The 21,428-nt window shown below is 34.2% G+C and overlaps 1 protein-coding gene and 1 long non-coding RNA gene across 5 annotated transcripts; both read right to left on the minus strand.

The window, feature by feature from the left end:
- Positions 1 to 143: 143 nt before the first annotated feature.
- LOC130743364 (uncharacterized) lies at positions 144 to 5,185 on the minus strand. The gene is made up of 4 exons (XM_057595586.1): positions 4,994 to 5,185; positions 4,783 to 4,902; positions 2,854 to 3,084; positions 144 to 800 (listed from the first exon to the last, which is right to left on the minus strand). Exons 1-4 carry the CDS (start codon positions 5,174 to 5,176, stop codon positions 426 to 428), a joined length of 909 nt encoding a protein of 302 aa, XP_057451569.1. The 5' UTR covers positions 5,177 to 5,185; the 3' UTR covers positions 144 to 425.
- Positions 5,186 to 5,877: 692 nt separating this feature from the next.
- Positions 5,878 to 10,185, minus strand: LOC130743371 (uncharacterized). Of its 4 annotated transcripts, none has more exons than XR_009021453.1 (6): positions 9,478 to 10,169; positions 9,304 to 9,374; positions 8,781 to 9,107; positions 8,042 to 8,078; positions 7,180 to 7,337; positions 5,880 to 6,261 (listed from the first exon to the last, which is right to left on the minus strand). It is a non-coding gene; the product is annotated as an uncharacterized LOC130743371 (long non-coding RNA). The 4 variants fall into 4 exon arrangements; XR_009021455.1 differs by having other exon boundaries at positions 5,881 to 6,261; positions 8,781 to 8,914; positions 9,478 to 10,165; XR_009021454.1 differs by having other exon boundaries at positions 5,878 to 6,261; positions 7,180 to 7,803; positions 8,781 to 9,374; positions 9,478 to 10,185.
- Between the last annotated feature and the right edge of the window lie 11,243 nt (positions 10,186 to 21,428).

Consider the following 21,428-nt stretch of genomic DNA (forward strand, 5'->3'; position numbering starts at 1 on the left):
TTAGTATTTTAAAAATCTGAATACCAACTTCATTTTTAAATTATTAAAAATAATATTAATTAATACTTCTGATCATATTAAACATCAATTTAAATTTTCAACCAAGATATGATTCAGTTTCTAAATTCTTTGCAAAACCAGAGTAATAATACTTGTATCATTAAATTACTAAACAATATACTCTTTAAAATTCAAATAGCAATACAATAATAATAACAATGAGATATAACCTATAACCTGATGTAAACTTCCTAAATTCATATAAGATGTTTTAATCTGGACAATTATGTTCTGATCCCAGTCAAAACATCTGTATTTTGAAAAATAAACCTAAAATATAAATATAAAAAGACCAAAGTGTTACTTACCGCTCCCCAAGATGCATGCAGTAAGAAACTCCAAATGAAATGAAGAAGATGAACTGGTTATTGTGTATTGGCCTCTTTAACAGCAAGCGGTTCATACCACTCAGGACCAAATCCAGCAGCTTTTCTAGCTGCCTCATTGAAAGGTGGTTTTAAAGGTCCTCTGAAGTGTGTCCTCACTATTGCATGAAACTTTGGAATCACTTCATTCTCATCTGATGTACTTCCACAAGATGCTGCACAAGTTTCTTGCTCTTCTTTATCTGAGGACGGATTTATAGACCTCTGGCATAGATACTTGAACCACTTCACTCCCGCAGCACAATGTGTAATTTCTTCAGGGTATACTACACTTTCTAGTAAATCTGCTGTGATGTTATCACCACCATTGCGGAAACGTGAGATTGTTGTAGGCAGCACATCAAGTCCTCTAGCCTGTGTAGAGTAGAACCAACCATGTGAGAGAGGCCATTATAAGGAAACCATAGATTATTAATAGAATAACAGAAAACCAAAGAAATCCTAATCCTAATGGCAGTAATACTAAAACAAATAGAAATACATTTGCAGGAATAAAAGAGAAACCAGCAGTATTTAATTAAGTAGTTAATTTAAACAAGACAATAAACATTGAGTTTGACTTTCAGACATGGTCCACGTAATACTTTTTATACAATAATCTAGAGCTGTGTTGATTCCTCAGACGAGTTTGACTGTATATTAACAATTTACATAGCATGTCAAACTCATTAAGTGATGAGATAACACATTATTGGACACTTCGCTTCCAAAAAAAAACACATTATTGGACACTTTATTGGGAACATGAAACTTGCTAACATGAAATTCCTAATCCCCTGAACCTGAGTACTGTGCACCAAAACATGAATACCTTCAACAAGGAAAGAGAATAAGACTTACATCCATGTCCAGGAGTAATGCAATGTCATCCAAATATCATTGACACATGAATTAAGTTAATGGCAAGCGTTTACTATTATAGCAATTTAATTTATGATTTTATCATAAAATTGTGGCTTTGTTTCATCATCAAATGATAACACTAGAAAACCTCCAAGAAAATCAGTTACTGGAGAAATGAAAACATATGAGAAGTTTTGATATATACAGAGCATTCTATAAAGCACTAGTTTGAATGTAAATGAGTAGTGTAATTCAGGCCATTGAAGCTGTCAAAACTAAACTCTGGCACAAAGGATACAAGTAATTGATGCTAATCAAGTTGTTTATCAAATTGAACAATAATTAACTACTATTTGGACTAGGTATTTGCAAGAGTTTCCATCTATAATCATCGCAAACAACTTTTCAAGGAATTAATACAATAATTACATAGAAAAAAGCTTCATGAAGAAAACACCAATTCTTTATCTTAATTTAATGTTTACTAAGTTCTTTATTTTTTAAATTAATAATTTAATATAAAAGAGGCAGGAGTAGAGATATATAAGTACATAATCAAAGGATAATATAGCTTCTCCTTGAATCATTGAGGAAAGGATTTATTAACGAAACATGAACGACACATTAAAATAAGAAAGCCATCAACTTTTTTTAAGGATTTAACTCCTCGGAGTTACTTTAGAGTGTAAAGTAAGTCATCATAACTGTTAATTGAGAAATCAACAGTGTGATTGTGAATTTGTGATCATATCCTTTCACATGTATAACAAACTACGGTGTTCTTTAAATCTCAACCACTGATTTCTCAATCAACGGATGTAAATGTAATAGCTTACTTTACCCTCAAAAGTGACTACCTAATTTTAGAGGAGTCAAATCCTTTTTTAACTCCTGTCAAAGACAATTTCTAATTCAAAGTTTCCTTTTGAACCATCTACAAATACTAAAGTACTCCATATGATGCATTTGCACAAACTTTACCACCCCCCCTTTTAAAGCCTATATAATAATGATTGCCGCAGGTTCCTCATGACAAATTATGTCTCACCACAAAATAGTAATAAAATCATTGTAAACATCACCCACTTAAGAGATGCCAACAATGATTATTATTGTCTGTAGTCTCAAAGCTTCAATAAAGGAAATAAATCTTTGAATAAAATGCTTCCGCACTTTCCTCATAAAACATATAATTGCCACTTGATTTGGAAAACTTCGCTCTTCAGTTCTCCATAGCACAAGTATTCCACCAATACTAGTTACTACAAGTGGAAATAGGACAATATCTCACTTTCAGTACTAGAAAAAGAAACTATTTGCAATCCTATGATTTTAATTTTTCTAAAACAAAATCCAAGCTTCTGAAAGGCTAAAAAATGCCCCCTCAGGGGTGGGGGGAGAATCTATAAATCCAGCATTAACAAGAAACCCTCTTGATTCGGTCTTGATTTTCAAAACAAAAATATTAAGTATCTAGTGTGTTCAATTGCATTATTATAAACATTAAGCTAAACAATAAATAACCCAAAAACTAGAATGTCATATAGCTCCATGTAAGACACACCTCATGGACACAATGTTCAACAGCTAATCTTGATAGTAAATCCTTGGAAGTTGCAGTGGCAGAATCCCAGAGTCCATCATGAGCTGGTAATGCTCCATAATAAGAACCAAGCTCCTCAAGCCGTGAAGCAAGAAGAGTGAAATGTCGCCCTTCATCCTGTGCCACCTTCACAAAATCTGTAAAGAACTCTTTAGGCATTGCCTCTTGCTTACCAAAACGAGCTATTATATCCTGCACGAACATTTATACAAATAAATATTTTTACCAATAAATGTTTGTAGCATCCTATGAACTGTGTGAAGAAAGAAAATGCCTTCCAAACAAACAATAACATAGGCGAAGTAAAGAGGCAAATTATTATTTTTACAATACTCCATATCTAAAAGTTCACCTTACTCCAATGTTTCAAATTTCATTACTCCATATCTAAAGTTCATCTTACTCCAATGTTAAGTGGATTAGGGGTACAAAGGTTAAATCTTCATTAGACTGCAAGAATAGGTACTGTGGAAAAACAATACAGAAACAAGTAAATCACATATGTCTTTGCCACTAAGGAAATTTTTTATTGTGCCACCCAGAGTAATCAGAGATAAGCTAAAAGCCAATGAGATATCAAAGGATCAAATCCCTTTCTTTTTATTATGCAATGCAAAGAGAAAGCACAAAGTCCAAACATCTAAGTGTGTGTTTGGATGAACATTTGCAAACTTGAATTTGAATGATCTTAATTTACAAAATTAAGTTTGACTAGAATTTAAAGTAAAATAGTTTATGTACTGATGCCATTTTCAGAGATGACCATTGGTAGAAAACTTTTACCATGAATTGTCTAGTGAGTGTAAGAGCAAGTAAGACTTGCTTCTGAGCAAACAAGGGATTGAGCATAAAACCAAGCTTCAGAAATGACCCAGTGTTAAACCAAATAAGAATGTCACATGAGTAACAAAACGTTCAGATAGGCAAACCCGTGTTTAGGCTTTCCATATGGACAACCAGACATGCAATAAGAATATGAAAATCATTGTGATGCAAGGAAAGTTAGAGGCTATGTGTGTGTTTGTATTACTAATACTATTAACTATAAAAGTAAAAATCCTTTTATTTTAAGAAGCTCGTCTCCATTCGCGGTAAAATGTGTTTTTGCCATAAATTTTATCTTGGAAACTGTGATAACCTGAAGGGAATGCTTTCCCAAACACACTATATAATTAGCAATCCACAATTTCACTTACCACTTTTAATCTCTGTCTTGTACTTCATGTCAACGTGATTATCTATCACGTTGCATTGTTTGCATCAAACTTGTTCCATAATCCATGTGATTGTTAGAGGTTAAACAAAAGACCCTTTCCCCAAGCAAAAGCTCCAGCACTAAGGCTGCTAATTCTAAATTATTTGTCTCCTACAATGACAACATTGCTTAAAAAAATGTCCAGTGTCATTATGTGATGTAGCACTTTTTTTTTTACAACGGAAAGATAAACTACAGCCATCCAGAGTTGATCCCTGGACCTCCCCTCCCCATATGTCCACCAGCTCTTACCACTTGAGTTATACTTCGGGGACAATGTGTGCAACAAAACTTAATTATATCCAAAATCTCTCTTGAACCTTTTCATAATCGGCACAGGTACTCTCATTTAAACAAGAGTTTCATTGGATGTAGATAAAGAGAGACAAAAATTAGTGAAATCTATAACCTTTGTTTTAAAATTGTGGGTTCCTATTCTCTCCCTATATCTCGATACGAGTTTATTAGTACTAATCAAGTGTTGCAACAACATACCCATTAACAGAATATTATAACATGAACACGTTCAAAATTATACATTATTCATATGCAATAGACATTTCATATTCCATGCCAGGAATCAGAATAAGAATATGAATCTCTTGAAATGGTGAGGGCAATGAAAAGAAGAGTACCCAAGACAAGTCAATAGCCCAGCTTTCAATGTGAGCAAGGCTATGAACAATGGCAACCCTGCTCTGCAAGCTGCCAGCTTTGCCCAGCTTCGGCATGAGACTCGGTGGCACCAACCTCACCTGCCAAGCATGCCATTGATGTCAGTGTCAGTGTCAGTGAGGCATTTCATCGAACACAAAGAAGATTGGAAGAGTGTGCAGAGAGAGAGACGGTGGAAAGCCTTGCGGGGCGGTCAGGGACGAGAAGGTTCCGATGAGGGTGGTAGGATTCGGCGATGGCGCCGTCGAGCCACCGCGTCGCCACCGAGTCGCCGAGTCGCGCCTTCTCGAACGGGTCGGCGGTGCTGAGAACTCGGAGCGCTGCTTCCACTAAGGTTTCTTCAGAGGGGCCCATCTCTTCCTCCCGAATGAAACTCTTGATATCGTTTTTTATTTTACTAGTGTTTTTACCACGGCGAAGTTTACTATTTTATTTGACACATCAATTTTGATTATAAACAATTTAAGATGCTAAAAATAAAAGACATTAAAAAATAAAAAGTAATAAACTATATCATAATTTATTTTTAAATTAGTTTTGACATGAATTCATACATATAAAATGTGAATACATACATATATATATATATTAATACTTTCTAATCTTTGCAAGACATAATTTTACTATTAAATTTTTATAATCATTGCAAGACATAATTTCTAATCTTATATTTTTATTAATGCAAGTTTACCAATAAAAATAATAATATATTATTACTGGAATTTATTAGAAAAATATTTATATTAAGAAATAATAGCTTTAAAGTGCTTTTTTCTTTTAAGAATAAAAATCTTAATGTAGTCGATTGTAAAATGTTCATTCCCTTGCTTTGAATTTTTATTACATAATTTTGTATCCTAAGTTACATATAGTCATTTTATAATTTTTAATACCCACACAACATGTTTTCACCTTTTACAATTCTTTTTTTAAATTACTTTACTAATAGTAAAGCTGAAAGGGGGAGGTGAGTATTGTGAAAGAACACAGTGAGACATTGAAACAGTGAAGAGTGTAAGAGAGCCAGAGAGGGTTCAGGGGAAAGAGATTAACACAGACATATTAATTTTATCATAACTAAATATCACTCAATCAGCCCCTATAACACTTCATTTGCAACAATTCCTCTAAAAGCAACTGGAAATTTTCACCCTTCAACAGCCACTTGCAGTTGTCAACAACAAAAACTTGTAGTTAATAGAATACATTAGCATCATATGCCATTGTACTATACATAAAAGAACAAAAGAATGTAATTTCTTGAAGACTATCTTAGAAGGGCTTGCTAGCAAGACGCAAACTACATGCCAAGCAGAAAAAATCACCACAACATGATCAGGATTAGAACATGGGCTCTCAACATCTTTCCCATTTCCACAGTACATAGAGCATCCAACTTTTAAGCTTCCATTCTGTTGAGCTTCCTGGTTTTGTCTTTACTGCAAGAAAAGAATTAACCCATAATTTAGAGGTGAAATCAATGTCCAAAATACACAGCTAGACTAAGTACTGAATCTAAGAATTCAAAAGCATGGTTAAGCATTTTTGTAAATAAAATATTGACATTCTAACATGTGAAGTTACACCTTTAAAAGGTGAACACCAGCTAAATTCATGAGAAGGGGACACATGTATTAGGAGACTATGAAATTAAATGAGAATAAAATGCATGACGGAGTGACACATCAGCAAATAGTTCGCATTACTCTTGCTCTTTTGCGAAGAAGAAAATGATATAAGAAAAAAGTAATATAAGCTCCAATAGCAAAAAAATTGTAGAATAAAATCAAAAGAGAGGTAAAAAAAATCTGAATCTAATTAGAATTATAAAAGAAAAACATCTAAATCTCAATGTTCTACATAGGAGTGATGATAAAAGCTAGGCAATCAGGGTTTCAAAACATTAAATTCAACAATCAGGGGTCCTTCCACTGCATTAACATCTGACTCAGCAACCTGACCTATTGAAGTGCGCGGTGCAGAGGGTAAAAAATATGGAAGAAACCAGGAATGAAAATAGATTTAGTAGTACTCAATTAACAATCCTCAAGGTATCAACAATTCTTAAAGATGAGACACTTGTCTTACATCACTGCAGCATAAAAAGAGAAAAGAACGGTTTTCCCATAAACTTCACAGTGTCACTGGTCTCTAAACCCAAGACTTATGTCGTAATAACCTGTTTTCATTTTAGCTTCAATTTCTTAGAGCAATTAAAAAGCAAGAATAAGAAAAAAGAAAACTACAGTGGAAAAAGGTTATTTCCCTTCAAATCTACAGTGAAAAAAAAAAGTTAATCAAGTGGCTTTCAATGATAAAGAGCAAATTAGGATTATCTTAAACATCTCAAACAATACCTATGGCATGACTCAAGATAATACCGTATTGGTCAAATGGATATGCATGTATTTGGCACATTTGGCCAAATAGAACATTATAGCATGACAGAACACTTTTAATAGTCTGATGATAGCTAGAGCTTGCTTCATTCAATGACACCCTATCTGCCATTGAGCTGCAAAAAATTAATATACAGTTAGCTTCAGTAAGACAAAAAATTAGTATTAGAGAAAGAGTAATTGTAAGTTTTTGAAACTGTAAATATAGTTGATATCAGAAGTAAAATTTGGATCAATAAAACATATTTAGGTCCTATTTTAACTCCTTATAGAAGGTTTATTTAATTTAAGGAATTCCTTTAAGAGAGAATGTAACGAACATAATGACGCAATGTGAAATCCAAGTGTTTTCGAACAGACTCTTTAACTGCAATACATAAAATTGAAGGGACAATTGGACAAAGATATACAGTATCTGCCACTAAAGCAATAAACAAAGAGTTAAACTCCTTGTGAACCAACTCATAAATGTCTTCATGGGACTTCTCAGAAATGCATGTGGTCCATGAGGATCGAAGTGTATCAGCTACATAAAAGTTATCATAAAAGCTTCAACTAACTTGGAAGAGTAAAACTTCTCACCTGTATCAATGAAAACAATGATGATATTTGTTTGGTTTTAAGCAGGGGAAAGATATTAACACAAAACATATTAATTTTGACATTGTTTCCCAGCAAAACAAAGCTGAATATAATGTACATCAAACCTAATAAAAGGGCTATTTAACAGGTATAATTGTTTTTTAGGCTTTGAGAAACTCTCTTGTTCCAGATGCATGTAAAGCTACCCACTAATCAAAAGTTTCATGTTTGAAAGTACCTCCTTAAATGATTTCCACATCACCTTGAAAACTCTCCTAGAAGAAAGAAAAAGAAAAAATGTTAATAATAAAAATCAAATCTATAAACTGATCCATAAACAAAGTTTAGAGAGTAGAGACTCGAATCTAAAATCATCTCCATCACATTTCAACTTATCAAAACAGAAGTTTTAAATAGACATTTGCAAGAAGATGGCGCTTCAGCCTGCTACTACTTCTAATTCTTTATCGTGAAAAGAAAAAGACACAAATTTTAAATAGACATTAACCAAGGTAAAGACACATCAACAGTCGAACATGCTAAAATCATCTCCATCACATTTCAACGATTCAAAACAGAACTTTTAAATAGACATTTGCAAGAAGATGGCACTTCAGCCTGCTACTACTTCAAATTAGAAGAGTGTCCTAGTTTATTGTTAATTATGCATTAACAATATAAGTAACAAAACCCAAAAAAAGTCCAGCATCTAACATAAAGGATTTGAGGAGGCAGTCATGGATGCCCAGCACCAAGCACATCAATGAAGAGTGTCCTAGTTTGAGGGGCATTTTCAAAATCTCTTGATAAAGGAGTTCAATTTATAAATCTTGATGAGGATTTCACAGAGAAGTGATTCAGATCAAATAAAGAGGAACAAAGAAAGTGGATAATGACAAAAGAAGAGAAGGGATTCAGCTCAAAATCACTCCTTCCATTACACAAAAATAGTACTCCAATTAATCGATGAGATTTACCTAGAACTTCTATTGAAATTCTTCATTATGTTGCTCAATGAACAAAAATAATCGGTCAAGAGTATTCCACTTTGCTTCACCAACCATTAATAGATGGATCCTGGTTTTGAAAATGCTTTAACATAACACTATACCTGCAACAATACATAGTAAGCCAATGAAGTGAGGAACAAAGTAATCCATTACAAAAGAACTCTAATAAAATCCAGGAAAATCTGCCGATTTCTTCACTGCAACTAAAAGAATAAAAAATCTGAAAGGAAACATGTAATATTGCAATCAATGAATCCAGCTTAAATAAACTGAGCAGTAGCTGAACTCTATGACCTGTCAACGCCAAAGAAGAGCTTGTTAACACAGGTTTCAACAGGACCAGCCAATAAATTGTAGAAAAAACAAAATTAAAAAATCTAGATGCTTCTAACAGAGAGGATTTGAGAAACAAACGTGTTCCAAAACTTTTCTACACAAAATTGAAACTGGATTCATATTTATAATACAGAAAAGTAGTACCAACACTTACCTCATTCTTAAACTGATCTATGGAGTAACCATTCCTCTTTTCAATGACTCCATTGAAAGGTTTCCAAGAGCCTGTAAGGAAGGAAAAACCCCAAACTTCTTGAGTGAGAAAGTTGTAGAGAGGAGATGATGCAGCACACCAAAAATCCAATTAAAGGATCGAATAGAAAATTACCTTGAAGAGAAAATACAGTAAACCCAGCCAAACTGTGTCCTTACCGAACCTTTGCCAGAGGGAGTGGAGGCCAGGTGCAAGTGGGAGGAGTTTTCCAGAAAGAGAATTCCAAGTGTGGTTCAGGCTGGGAGCGGAGGAGGTAGTCGGAGAAGGAGACGCGAGAGGGAGGAAATCGTGGAGAAGATGAGACTATGAAGTCGTGAAGTCGAGGTGGTCGCAAGTGTGGTTCAGGCTGTAATTTGAGTTCCATGGCTTAGTGGGTGCGTGATAGAAAAATTAAATTTGAATTGGAAATTGAGAACCATAAATGATGGAATTATGGTTTGTGAAGAGAGAGGATTGCATTGGAAAACGAAAAATAAGGGAAGCAGAGAAGGAAACTTGAAGAAAAAGACGTGAAAAAATGAAATTTAAGAGGATGAGATGAATTAGAAAATTGAAGTTCTTTCAAATTCAAAATTTGAAAAGTAGCATTTGTTGAACATTGTGTGTGAATCGAAAAGTGTTTGTTGGGGAAAGATTTGAAGTGAGCGGGAGAGGTGGGCGGTTGATTGGGTACCGAGGAGAGAGAAGCATTGGCATTTGCAGATAGTGGGAGAGAGAAAAAGCATCCATATCCATATCCATAATCCATAATATATAGAAATAAGAATAGTTTAGGGTCCCACTATTCCAGGTGGCATCTCATAGGCCTTCTCCACCACTAATCCACGTGGCAGTTCAAGCAATTTTTTGACCTTTTTCGTTTTTTTACTTTTTCATTATCTCTTAACTTTTCCTCCGAAATCTCATCCTCAAATCACTACCTTCTCTCCCTCTCTATCTCCGGTTTTTCAAAATGACCCAATCACTCATTGATGGTGGTGGCATAAGTTTTGTGTTCCGTGACAGTGTTGAAGATGTCCGCCGATGATACCAGCAACGAGGAAGACAAGCCCACCGATCAGGGCGCACACATCGATCTCAAGGTCAAGGCCCAGGTTTGTTCCCCTCAATTTCTACTGTTATCTTCCAATTCAGTGCAATTTATGGCCATGCCTTCTCCTCTGCTTATCCACCATTCACCGTCGTTTCTTCGCAGGTGGCTGGAAGCCCATTCACAGTTACGCGTTCATGCCTCAAACCGTGAATCTTAGCCATCATTCCCATCATCCCCTCCCTCCGTTTTGTTATTGTCGAAGCGTGCCATCTTAGGATTGTTTGTCATTCTCATGCACTGCCGCTGCTCTGAAGACCTAATTTTGAGAAGCTTAAAGATGAAATAATAAGGTATTATACAGCTGGAAAATGTTTGTTTTTTCTCTACATTGTCCTCTTTAAGAGGTTAGGGACCCTGGGAGTAGAGAGAGATTAGATTTCAAGTTTAGAACAAAAAATTCATCAAATGGATTTCCAAGCAAGTAATTTAGTGGACATGTTTCCATTATATGATTTGATGATTTGTGACTGAACATTTCCTTTCTTGCGGGTACTGATAAATTGTATGTGAGAGGTTTTAACCAAACACTTCAACTTGTGCAGGTACTGATAAATTGTAGAAATAACAACAAGCTTTTACACCGTGGTTTGATTTCTTCTCTCTTCTCTCACTGCTTCGATGCTTTTTTTTCTCTCTATGAGCACTCTAAACCCCCTTTTGTTATATTTTGATTTTTCAGATGCTTGCTTCAATTTTAGTCTTCACAGTTCACACCAATGCACTACTGGATTCAAGTTTCATTTTTTGGACAATTTACAGCATGAACTATCAATAATGATGTTAGTGGCAAGGTAGTTATTTAACCTTTCAATTTAGAATTTTTCATAGCTTTGGATCCTTTGATTTTTCCACATCTGAATGTTTATAGGTTAGTTTTAGTTTGGATTTGCTGAAAAAATTTCTGTATATGGATCCTTGGATTTTTTCACATCTGAATGTTTATAGGTCTGTTTTCCAATACACAATTTGGTCGAATAAGGGAAGGATATGTGGAAAAAATCCTGTCTCTGGATCCATCTTGGTTTTCTTATTCTGCATATCAACTTGGTTTTCCTTATTATATGGACTTTTCTCATCCAGCATATCAAATTGGTTCTTATAATGTTGAAGATGAATGTGATTATTGAAGGTTTAATCATTGATTCTTCTTTACTGAGTGGTGTGGTACAAATTTTTACCCTTTAGAGAATAGATTTAAATTGGCATTAGTCTCATACATATCAATTGCTGATTTTTATGAGTCTTCTAGGAAACTTGCAATTTTAAGTAGTTTTGCAGTTTGACTTATGTCTATACTCAGTGACCTGATCACTGTACGGAGAAGAAATTTTCTCCATTTTTGTATTCACCAAAGTCCTTGAATACAACTAATCAAGGTTTTTTCTTCTTAACTCCTATCAACGTAGGGTAAGACATAAAAATTAGTATATATTTGTCCATATTTATCAAGCTGCTTTGTATTATCAAAATATAATTGCTATCTTTCTATCTTGGTTTGTACTTCTGTCCAAATCAGTTAAATGATGGGCTGTTACTTATCTTATTTATTTGTGTGTTGATCAAATACAGATTGATTTAGCAATGCTTAATGGATAGATTTTGTGCCAGGTATAATTAATTTGTTTATAACTATTTTTTTTTTTGGTCCTTTGGACTGTTTTCTTTTCTAACATGAGGGCCAGAATACATATATAACTTTGCTTTGAATTTTCTGTAGCCAGATGCATTTCTTTGCTCTGTCAGTGACATGAAAGCCAGCAACACAGGGAGACAAAGGGGGCAAAATGTTATTGCTGGTCCTGAGGTGAGATGTTTCGAATTATAGCACATGATTTCTATGTTTCTGATTTTTTCCTTATGATTCTACATACACAAAATCACTGTAAAATTTGTTATAACCACTTCCCTATCAAAATTTGAATTTCAAAACTCCTTCAAATTAGGAATTTCAAACCTTGCCTATTTTAACCACTTCCCTGCTCCATCTCAGCCTCAGGAATCTTATTTGATAAACTATCTGAGTTAATTGTCACTTATTATTTTGATAAAATTACGTTTGACTAAATCACTAATAATTTAAATTTCCCTCTTTCCTACAAAAATCAAACCTTGCCTATTTTAAGTGAGAAATTTAAATTTTAAATTTCGAGATATTAGTATCAATTAGTAAATTACAATAACTAATTGTTCAGAAAAATAAGTCCGGAATTTCAAACCTTGCCCATTTTAACCACTTCCCTGCTCCATCTCAAGAATCTTATTTGATAAACTATCTGAGTTAATTGTCATTTATTATTTTGATAAAATTACGTTTGACTAAATCATTAATAATTTAAATTTCCCTCTAATTCCTACGAAAATCAAACCTTGCCTATTTTAATCAAACATTTGACTACTGTACTTGATACAATAAAATTTCCTGCACTCTATACAGGTTTGATTTCATCTTCTCCTTCTTATGATTGCTGGAAATTTGGTCCACATGGTTCTCTCCTGCATTGCAATGACGTATTTAATTTACATTACAGGTGGGGCATTTAGCATGATGAAAAACAATGGACTTGGATGGCCGCAGCTTAAATTGATTGGTAACAACAAAGATCTCCATGTGCCTACTCTTCTGTCTTACTACATGTTGTGAGTTCCTTATCTTTTACTTGGGTTCTAGTTATTAGAACATTCTAATTTCATTGTTACTTTCTTACCACCCGTGCATTTAGTGATTATTACGCAACAAGCCATCTTATTGTTATCTAGCATTATAATTGTTCAGATCAGAGCATAGCCTAAATAGAATTCATAAATTAAATCATGATTCCAAATAGGTGATGATAGACTTCAAGCTCGCTCTAGCAATACCATAGTGGACTTATTTAAATGCATTTAGTGATTATTGAGATTAAAAGGGTCTTTTTACAAGACATTTGTGGTTCTATTTTCTTAGCAGAAAAATAAAACAAAAGAATGATTAAGTTCTGGGATATTCACAACTCTTCAGCAATTTAATGTTTATAGAATATCCTTTATCATTGATTAAGTTCTGGGATATTCACATCTCTTCAGCAATTGGCATATAAGATATGGCATTGCAAGCAAAAATCATACTCTTAAAATATTAATTGCCTATTCTGTTTCATCTTCATGTCATAGTGGTGTCAACTTAGTGAAGAATGAACTTTGCAAGTGCATGGCTGAGGATATCCAAGATTAATAATACACATGGAAACATGATATTTCTCATTTATCAGTCCAAGAACAAGAGTTTTAATTGGGGGGACAAAATTAACCATGTAGTCATAAATTAAAAACACAAATGATCACCTCAAGTTTGGCAAAACCATTAAACAACGAGAAGAACTAAACAAATAACACTGCATATATTATTTTAAATTAAGTGTAATGTGAGTTATATATTGAAAAGAAATGCAAGAGGAATTCATAATGTCCTAATTAGAACAGCCATCTTCCATCATCAGATGCGTTCTAGACAGAAGAAATGCTGATTTAAAAACTTCAATCAGATCCATTCCAATAACTTAACCAGTTTAATATGCATTTTCTGGTTTTCTAACTTACCTCAAATATTCAGTAACCTCATCCTAGGTGAACTGATAGGTTTATGATATGTATTGTTAATTGAGCATCTTGGATCATGTTTGTACTTCATACTCAACCTGGAATATGATCTTTTTGTAAATATAGATAAAGTCACAATGAAGTTTTGTACTCAACCTGGAATATGATCTTTTTGTAAATATAGATAAAGTCACAATGAAGTTTTGTTGTCACGAGCTGTGGTTGAGCTTGGTTTCCCCGAATCTATGACACGGGCAGGTCATCATGTTATTTTGTGATGAAATTGATGGTTCTGAAATTTTCAGGGAGAAGAAGTTGCCTGCTGCAGCTATTGACGCTAAATTATTAATCTTATACTACATAATAAAGACACAACATGGAAACTCTCTCTTACACAATCATTCTCTTATATATTTTTTCCAATCTATTATAGAGCTGTGTAGTAAGGATGAGCCGGCCACTGTCAAGTGATCATGTCAAACAATGTGAAATTCACAATGATGATGCTTTTGAAACATGTAGCAGAATGACCCTTTTTCTTTTAATTCATTATCAGACTATGAAAGCAAACATAGTTTTTTTTTCTTGCTTATAAATGTGCATTGGTTTCAATATGATGACATATTTGGAATTAAACTTTGGAACGTGACAATGTGCTTAAATGGACCTATTATGGTGTCTTCTAATTTCAAGATCTTTAGATAATCCACGTGTCACATTTTATAGTATGTTTACAAAACAAGTCTTTCAAAAAGAGGATACTCATGTTTTAATGTACAAGAAATAGTCCATTAACCTTAACTTTTAATTTTAAAGACAAAATGTCTAATTAATACTAAAAGCTTAGATGTTGATAAGTGTATAATAACGTTTCCACTATTTCAGTTAAACTTGCATTTTTTTTTTTGAATAGTCATTGTTATCTACACTTAACTCCATTTACTTTATAATTTTTAAACCATATCAAAATAATACTAATATATACCAAATTTCACCCGTGAATGCACGGTATAAAACTAGTTGATGAGATAGTGGGAGAGAGAATAGGAGAATGAAGGGAATCTATTCTTATATTAAAACACAAACTTTCCTTGAACCCGCTTTCCAAGGAATAAATTACAATATTTTATTCCCCTTCACAATGCACCACAAAGTGACACGTGTCCCACCCTATTATTTTATTCATTTTTATTCAAACATTCATTCTATTTCTCACTCCCACTAACCATTCCATATTATTTTATTCACTTTTATTCATTCATTCACCCCATTTCTCTCTCCCACTATCTCTCCCCTATTATTTTATTCGTTTTTATTCATTTATTCATCTATTTCTCTCTCTCACTATCCCTCCTCAATTATTTGATTGGTTTTTACTTTTTAGTGATTTCTCTCTCTCTCAGTAATCCGTCTCCTTATTTTCCGAAGCACAAAAAAAAGTAATCCGTCTCCTTAAATTTCCCTTCTTTCCTTTCCTTCTCTCTTTTGATCTTCTCTCTCCCATTATCTTTTTTCGGTTTCCAATCCCACATGTTTTTTTTTTTGAAAGCAATCCCCGCACATGTTATTTGAACTTGATTTAATAAAATTTCGAAATTTCTCATTAGATGCTTTTTATTTTTTAAACAATTATTATATTCTAATCTAATTTCTCATTAGATTTTTTTAATATCTAATTTTTTATCAATACATATATTAAAATAGAATCATTCTAAGAAGTTGTTAGCTGATGTGTCAGCTCCACAAATTTTTGGCAATATTTTATTCCCCCACCTGAATAAACTGCAATATTTTATTCACTCACCCATTATTTTAATACAGTTTATTCCCCGCTCCCCTTATTTTATTATATTTTATTCCATACACCCTCTCTCTTTTCTCTCCCACTAACTTCTCCCTTTTTTTTTTCTCTCTCTCCCACTACTCCTCTCATAAAACCCGCCACCTATACTGCCCAATTATTTGTGTGCATTCCCACTCCCCCTCTTGAAAATCCATCAACCGCCCAACAAGCTCCTTTATTCACTCATCTACTCAAATTTCAAATTTGAAAAAACTCAGATTTCCCAATGCAACTCCTCACATACTCATAAGCAAATTCTCTCGCTCTCTTTAATGCAAGCACTCTATTTTAGAAAATTTTAATCCAGTTCTCTCCATATCAGAACCCTCCCCCCATGTATCCAGGATCAGAACCCTTCTCCCCAAGCCGTCTTCTTCCTCGAGAGCCACTTCTTAGACCTCGCCGCTGCCTATACGATACCCACATCAACGACCTTCTCCATCCCATCGCATAGACGATACCACCGCCGCCGTTGACGTCGTTTCTCCCTTCGAACCCCAATCGATCTCCGATCCCACAGGTCCCTCCGCAAGAAATTATCCTCCTCTTCCTTCAACAGAACCCAGGCATGCATCTCCTTTTCTCTCAACCTTTCTTTTTTTGTTTTTCATGATCTTTTATGCGACCCGATTGAACAAAGTTTTGATTTTTTATTTCTATTTCTTTTGGGTTCTTTCAGATTCAGAATACATTGGTTGTTTGAGCTACCACTTCAGATAACGAGAGGGAGAAGAAACTCGATTCTCTTTCTATACTGGTGCAATTTTAGGGATTTTGTTTTTCAAGAATTAATTTTTGGATTCTTTTTCTCTTCTTCATGAATTTATTTTGTTCTTCAACTAATTGAAATATATCATTTATACTTTCCCATCCCTGAAAGCTTTTTCAATCGGAGCGCAAGAAGACGATGTCGGCTCGATTGGTGAAGAGGATTCTGAACGAGCAACAGCACCTTCCCCATCAACTCAGCGAAGAAGAAGAAGAAGATGATGATGATGATGGTAATGAAAACAGCTCCACTTTTGTCATTACTATTTATTATAAGAGAACTTTTAGATGTTATGTTAATTTTACTAGAAATGTTTCTTGGGTGTTTAGCTTAAAATCGATGCTTGGATTCTTGGGTGTCATATTTTAAGGGGTTTAAAAAATTATATTTTATTTTATTAGTTTGGCAAATGATCTCATCAATTAGCAATTTGTTTTTTGGTGGTAAATAACGGATTAGGGGATTGGAAATTTCCTGCAAAAGCTGGATTCTAAAATTATTTATCTCATTTTTTTTCATTTCTCTCTGCAGGGAAGAGGTTTGTATAGTCATCCAATGTTACAAGGAAATGGGATACTAAACTTTCAGGATTTTTCAGTTCAGACTTACAGTCAGATGTCAAATATCGCTGAACTCAAGGAAAATTTAGATGGAGAGAGAACTCAGCAGACATCAAGTGAGAAAGGGTTGCAACTGATCTAACAACTGTTGTTAATAAAGCTTGGGGAATTTCTTAAATGAATTTCATATATTAGAGATTCCTTTCGTTATTGATTTTCCTCTTTTTTTGACTTTCTAATTAGACTTGAGTTTCCTTAATGTATATCTCTGATAGTGTTGTATGTATAAGATATTGTTTTGTTTTAAGATTTTTTTTCACCATGTAGCATGAGAATTTAGTATCGAAAATTCTTAGGTGGCAGGCAGAATTTCAAAGGCTTCAAACTATAGTTAGGAATTATATCCCAAATAGGAGAACATGAATATGGGTAGAAACTATGAATTAAATTAGTTTACTTTATTAGGATTAAAATTTTCTATGAATATTAGTAATATCTAAATTTGGCCCTTACTTTTTTTGAAAAAATCATTTTAGTCCTCAAATGACACGTATATTAGAAATCATAGTCTTTTTTTTTTAAATTACTGGAAAACAAAATTCACGGGAAATAATATTTTGTCATGAAAATGCTTTCGAACCAAATCAAAATACATGCCTAAATAATAAGGGCAAAATCCAGTGCACGGGTAAGAACATTCTACTTGAAACACTTGCATGTTATAACCGGTGGAAAAATTCATTTCCAAATAATTTAAGTGCACTGTTCATAATTTTAAAATAAATTTAGGAGTAATAATATATATCTTTGTAAAATAATCAAGCCAAAAAAAAGTCGGCAAAACACAACTCATAAAACCCAAACTTATGAATCTACATCTTTGTTATTATTGTTCTTTCATTTTTAGTATCTTAAATGATCAATAATCAAAGTATTTATTGGTATATTAAACAAAACAGTAAACTTCGCCGTGCAGCGCACGGGTAAAAACACTAGTAAAATATAATAAAATAAGGGAAAGAAGGAATAAACTCTAATAAAATAATGAGTCGGGGAATAAAATATTGTAGTTTATTCAGGGTGGGGGAATAAAATATTCTCAAATATTTGAGGAGCTGACACATCAGCTAATCACTTCTTGGAGTGATTCTGTTTTAATATAAGTATTGATTTCTTGATAAACTCAGGAGGATATGTATTGAACAAACAAATCCAATCTCCACATTTTCTCGTGATTATTTGAGTTTATCTTATTATCAAGGCTTATTAATGAGGGGAGATATTTGTTTGAGGGGATTAGTTTTAGTATCATCCTTCATTAATCTCACTCAATAAACATAATTAAATTTCACACTAAACAGTGTGAAACAGAGTGTGAAATTACTTCTGTTCACGGTAGGAAAAAGGTGAAGAGAGATTGAACATACTCTGTTCATAGTTATAAAGTGTGAAAATGTTTCACGCTTATTAAGGGTGAAACAAACCAACGAAATGAACCATGAGAGAGGATGGTGGTGGGAAGGTAGGAAAAGAGAGAGGCAGATTTAATTGAATAAGGTTTAGGGTTAGTATTTTCAGTTTATAAAAGAGGGTATTAAGGGGATTTGAAAAAAGGATGGTATGGGATCAAAGGGGGATGATACTAAAACCAATTCTCTTGTTTGAGTTGATATCTTTCATCTCTGGTAAGTGACAGACCCATATTGAATTGAGGGGGTTCATCTGAACCCTTTCAAAAAAAACAAATTTGCACTTACCCCCTTATATAATATTTTTTTTGAACCCCTTGAAAATTTTAAATTATACAAGTAGATCAAGTTTTGCACCTATTTGCACCAAAGACCCACACTCACTTACTCCTCTCACTCTGTCTCTCTTTCTCTCGTGTACGGCGTACCCTAAGTCCCCCCAGGCTCCCACCCAACTACCCAAGCAGCCACCAAACCAGTCCATCGCGCCTCCCACCCTCCTCGCCCGTCACGCCGCGCCTGTCGATCTTCACGGGTTGTTGTGCACTGTATGTATAATCTGCCTCAATTTTCCATACCAACACCCCTTTGACTTGTTTTTCCACTCTCAAAATTGGTTTTTTTTTTCTCCTTCACAGTTTTTCCCTTTCTGCGTTTTGATATGAATATTTAGTGAATTAAAACTATGGAAGCTGTGAAATAAATTGAGTTCTTAATTAATTGGATATTAATTGACCAATCTGAAGTTATATGATAGTATTAGACTACTAGTCTGTTGGATCTGGAATTTGATTTTGACAGATTGATGATTGTGATTGGTTTTATGCAGGTTGAATTCATCATCTGCTTGCTTCTTACTATTCTGGGCTATATTCCTGATATAATTTATGCCTTGTATATGTCATTATCTTTGTTGGTTGTAATCAGTACTTTGATGAATATAGGCGTTTTTTGTATCCACAAGTTTATCTTCTTTTGAAATCGGCACTGATTTTGCTTGTTGCAACAACAACTGTAGAAAGAGCTTTCTCCGCTATGAATATTATGAAGAATAGGCTGCGTAACCGAATTAGAGATACATGGATGAACGATTGTTTAGTTACTTACATTGAGAGTGATGTATTCAATAACATTGACTTTGAGCTTATTGTTCAACGATTTCAGAATATGAAATCACGTAGAAGACAATTATGACTTGTATAATTTCTGATGTATAAAAATATTAAAGTTGTTTTTAATTATATTTTTACCGATGTGCTCATTTAAAAAATTTAAACCCCTTGACCCCAGGTCCTGGATACGCCATTGTCTCTGGTTGTCATTGTTGTGCAATTAGTGTTGTTGTGGTCGGTATAATGGGAAAAAGAATCAATCGGGCCGATGAGATGGTGGATGGAACCATCAGTTAAACAGGGATGGTGGATGGAATCATCGATCAGACCTAGATCGTGAATGGAACCATTGGAAAAACGGAATTGGTGGATGGAACCAACGATCGGATAATGTGGTGGCTAGAATTGTGTTAGAGGCTACAGAGACGGTATTAGAGGTGATTGAACGAGAAGTTTGAGGTGGAAAACGAAGAGCTCTATGACTTCTTCTTTGACATGATAGCTACGAAGCAACTCTAGTTTATCATCTCGTTATCTAATACTCTTTTTAACTTTAGTTTTCTTTTAGTTTTATTGAAGCACATGGATGCAAGATAATTATTTTGAATTTATATTCTATCTATATATTTTGGGTATTTAGTTATGGATATTGTTTTTATAAGTTGAATTTCAAAAATGGCTTTATTTAAAGCAAGACATCAGATTATCTTATTGATCTTGTGATGGGGATTCTCGGGTTGATCTGGCTAAGAAAGTCTTGGTACTTAATTTGTTCGCGTGATGCATATTACTTTACTGGGAACTTCTCGGATGAACTGTCACTTGTAAAAACGAGAATTTTTTGAACTCAAGTATTTGGCAAATTGGTCCCTTGTTTTTTGAATGGTTACTAATATGACCCCTGGTTGCGAAATTGGGGAGTTACAAATGACGCGTTTTTAGATGTCATAAAGTCTAAATATGAGGGAACATGAAAGGTTACAGCGGAGATTCCTAATCACCATGTTCACCGTAATGATGAGGATAAAAGAAAGAGGCTGAAAACTGGGATAAGGGGAAATAAATGTTATCTCAAGACAAAGAAAGTGATAAGCGGCAGCAACATAAGCACAACAAGGAAGGGAGTAAAGGGATTCTTGATGGAGGTGGGAAGGAATTAGTTTTGATGCAAAAAGACGATGTTTGTGTATATTATGTTGTTGAGATGGAAGATAAGGGGTGGGTTGGAAGGTGTGCAAAGGAAAATCAGTATAGGTGTGGGTTGGGGGGCTTATCTTCTTTCCACATCAAGGCGCTCGGTGCGAGGGGAAATTTTGGAGTTTGTTTCGGATTCAGAATGGGATCTATACTTACCAGAGGCTAGGAACCCTTTGGAGGAGATTTTCGAACAGGTGCACCCTTGCTCGGATTTCACGGCGGCTAAGTCTTGCCTAATGTAGGTGAGGCTTTGGTGGTGCCATTGGTGGCTTGGAATAGAAAGCTCTTTGTAATGTGGGTAATGGGATTGAGAGGTTTGTTTGGGTAGACAACACAGCAGAGAGGAAGGTTTGTCTTGATTATGCCAGAATTTTGGTAAAATCAAGTGATCCTTTATTGGAGCAATGCAGATTGTGTGCTTTGATTGGGGGTAAGAGGTGGATTGT

This window comes from Lotus japonicus, chromosome 1 (assembly GCF_012489685.1).
Source record: "Lotus japonicus ecotype B-129 chromosome 1, LjGifu_v1.2".
NCBI lineage: Eukaryota > Viridiplantae > Streptophyta > Magnoliopsida > Fabales > Fabaceae > Lotus > Lotus japonicus.

Bases quoted from the DNA above. Each gene is read 5' to 3' on its own strand.
- LOC130743364 (XM_057595586.1), bottom strand. From the start codon at position 5,176: ATGGGCCCCTCTGAAGAAACCTTAGTGGAAGCAGCGCTCCGAGTTCTC. The intron at 3,085-4,782 runs GTACTCTTCTTT...ATGTTCGTGCAG, and splicing joins GGGCTATTGACTTGTCTTGG to GATATAATAGCTCGTTTTGG. The intron at 801-2,853 runs GTGTGTCTTACA...TACTCTACACAG, and splicing joins TTGAACATTGTGTCCATGAG to GCTAGAGGACTTGATGTGCT.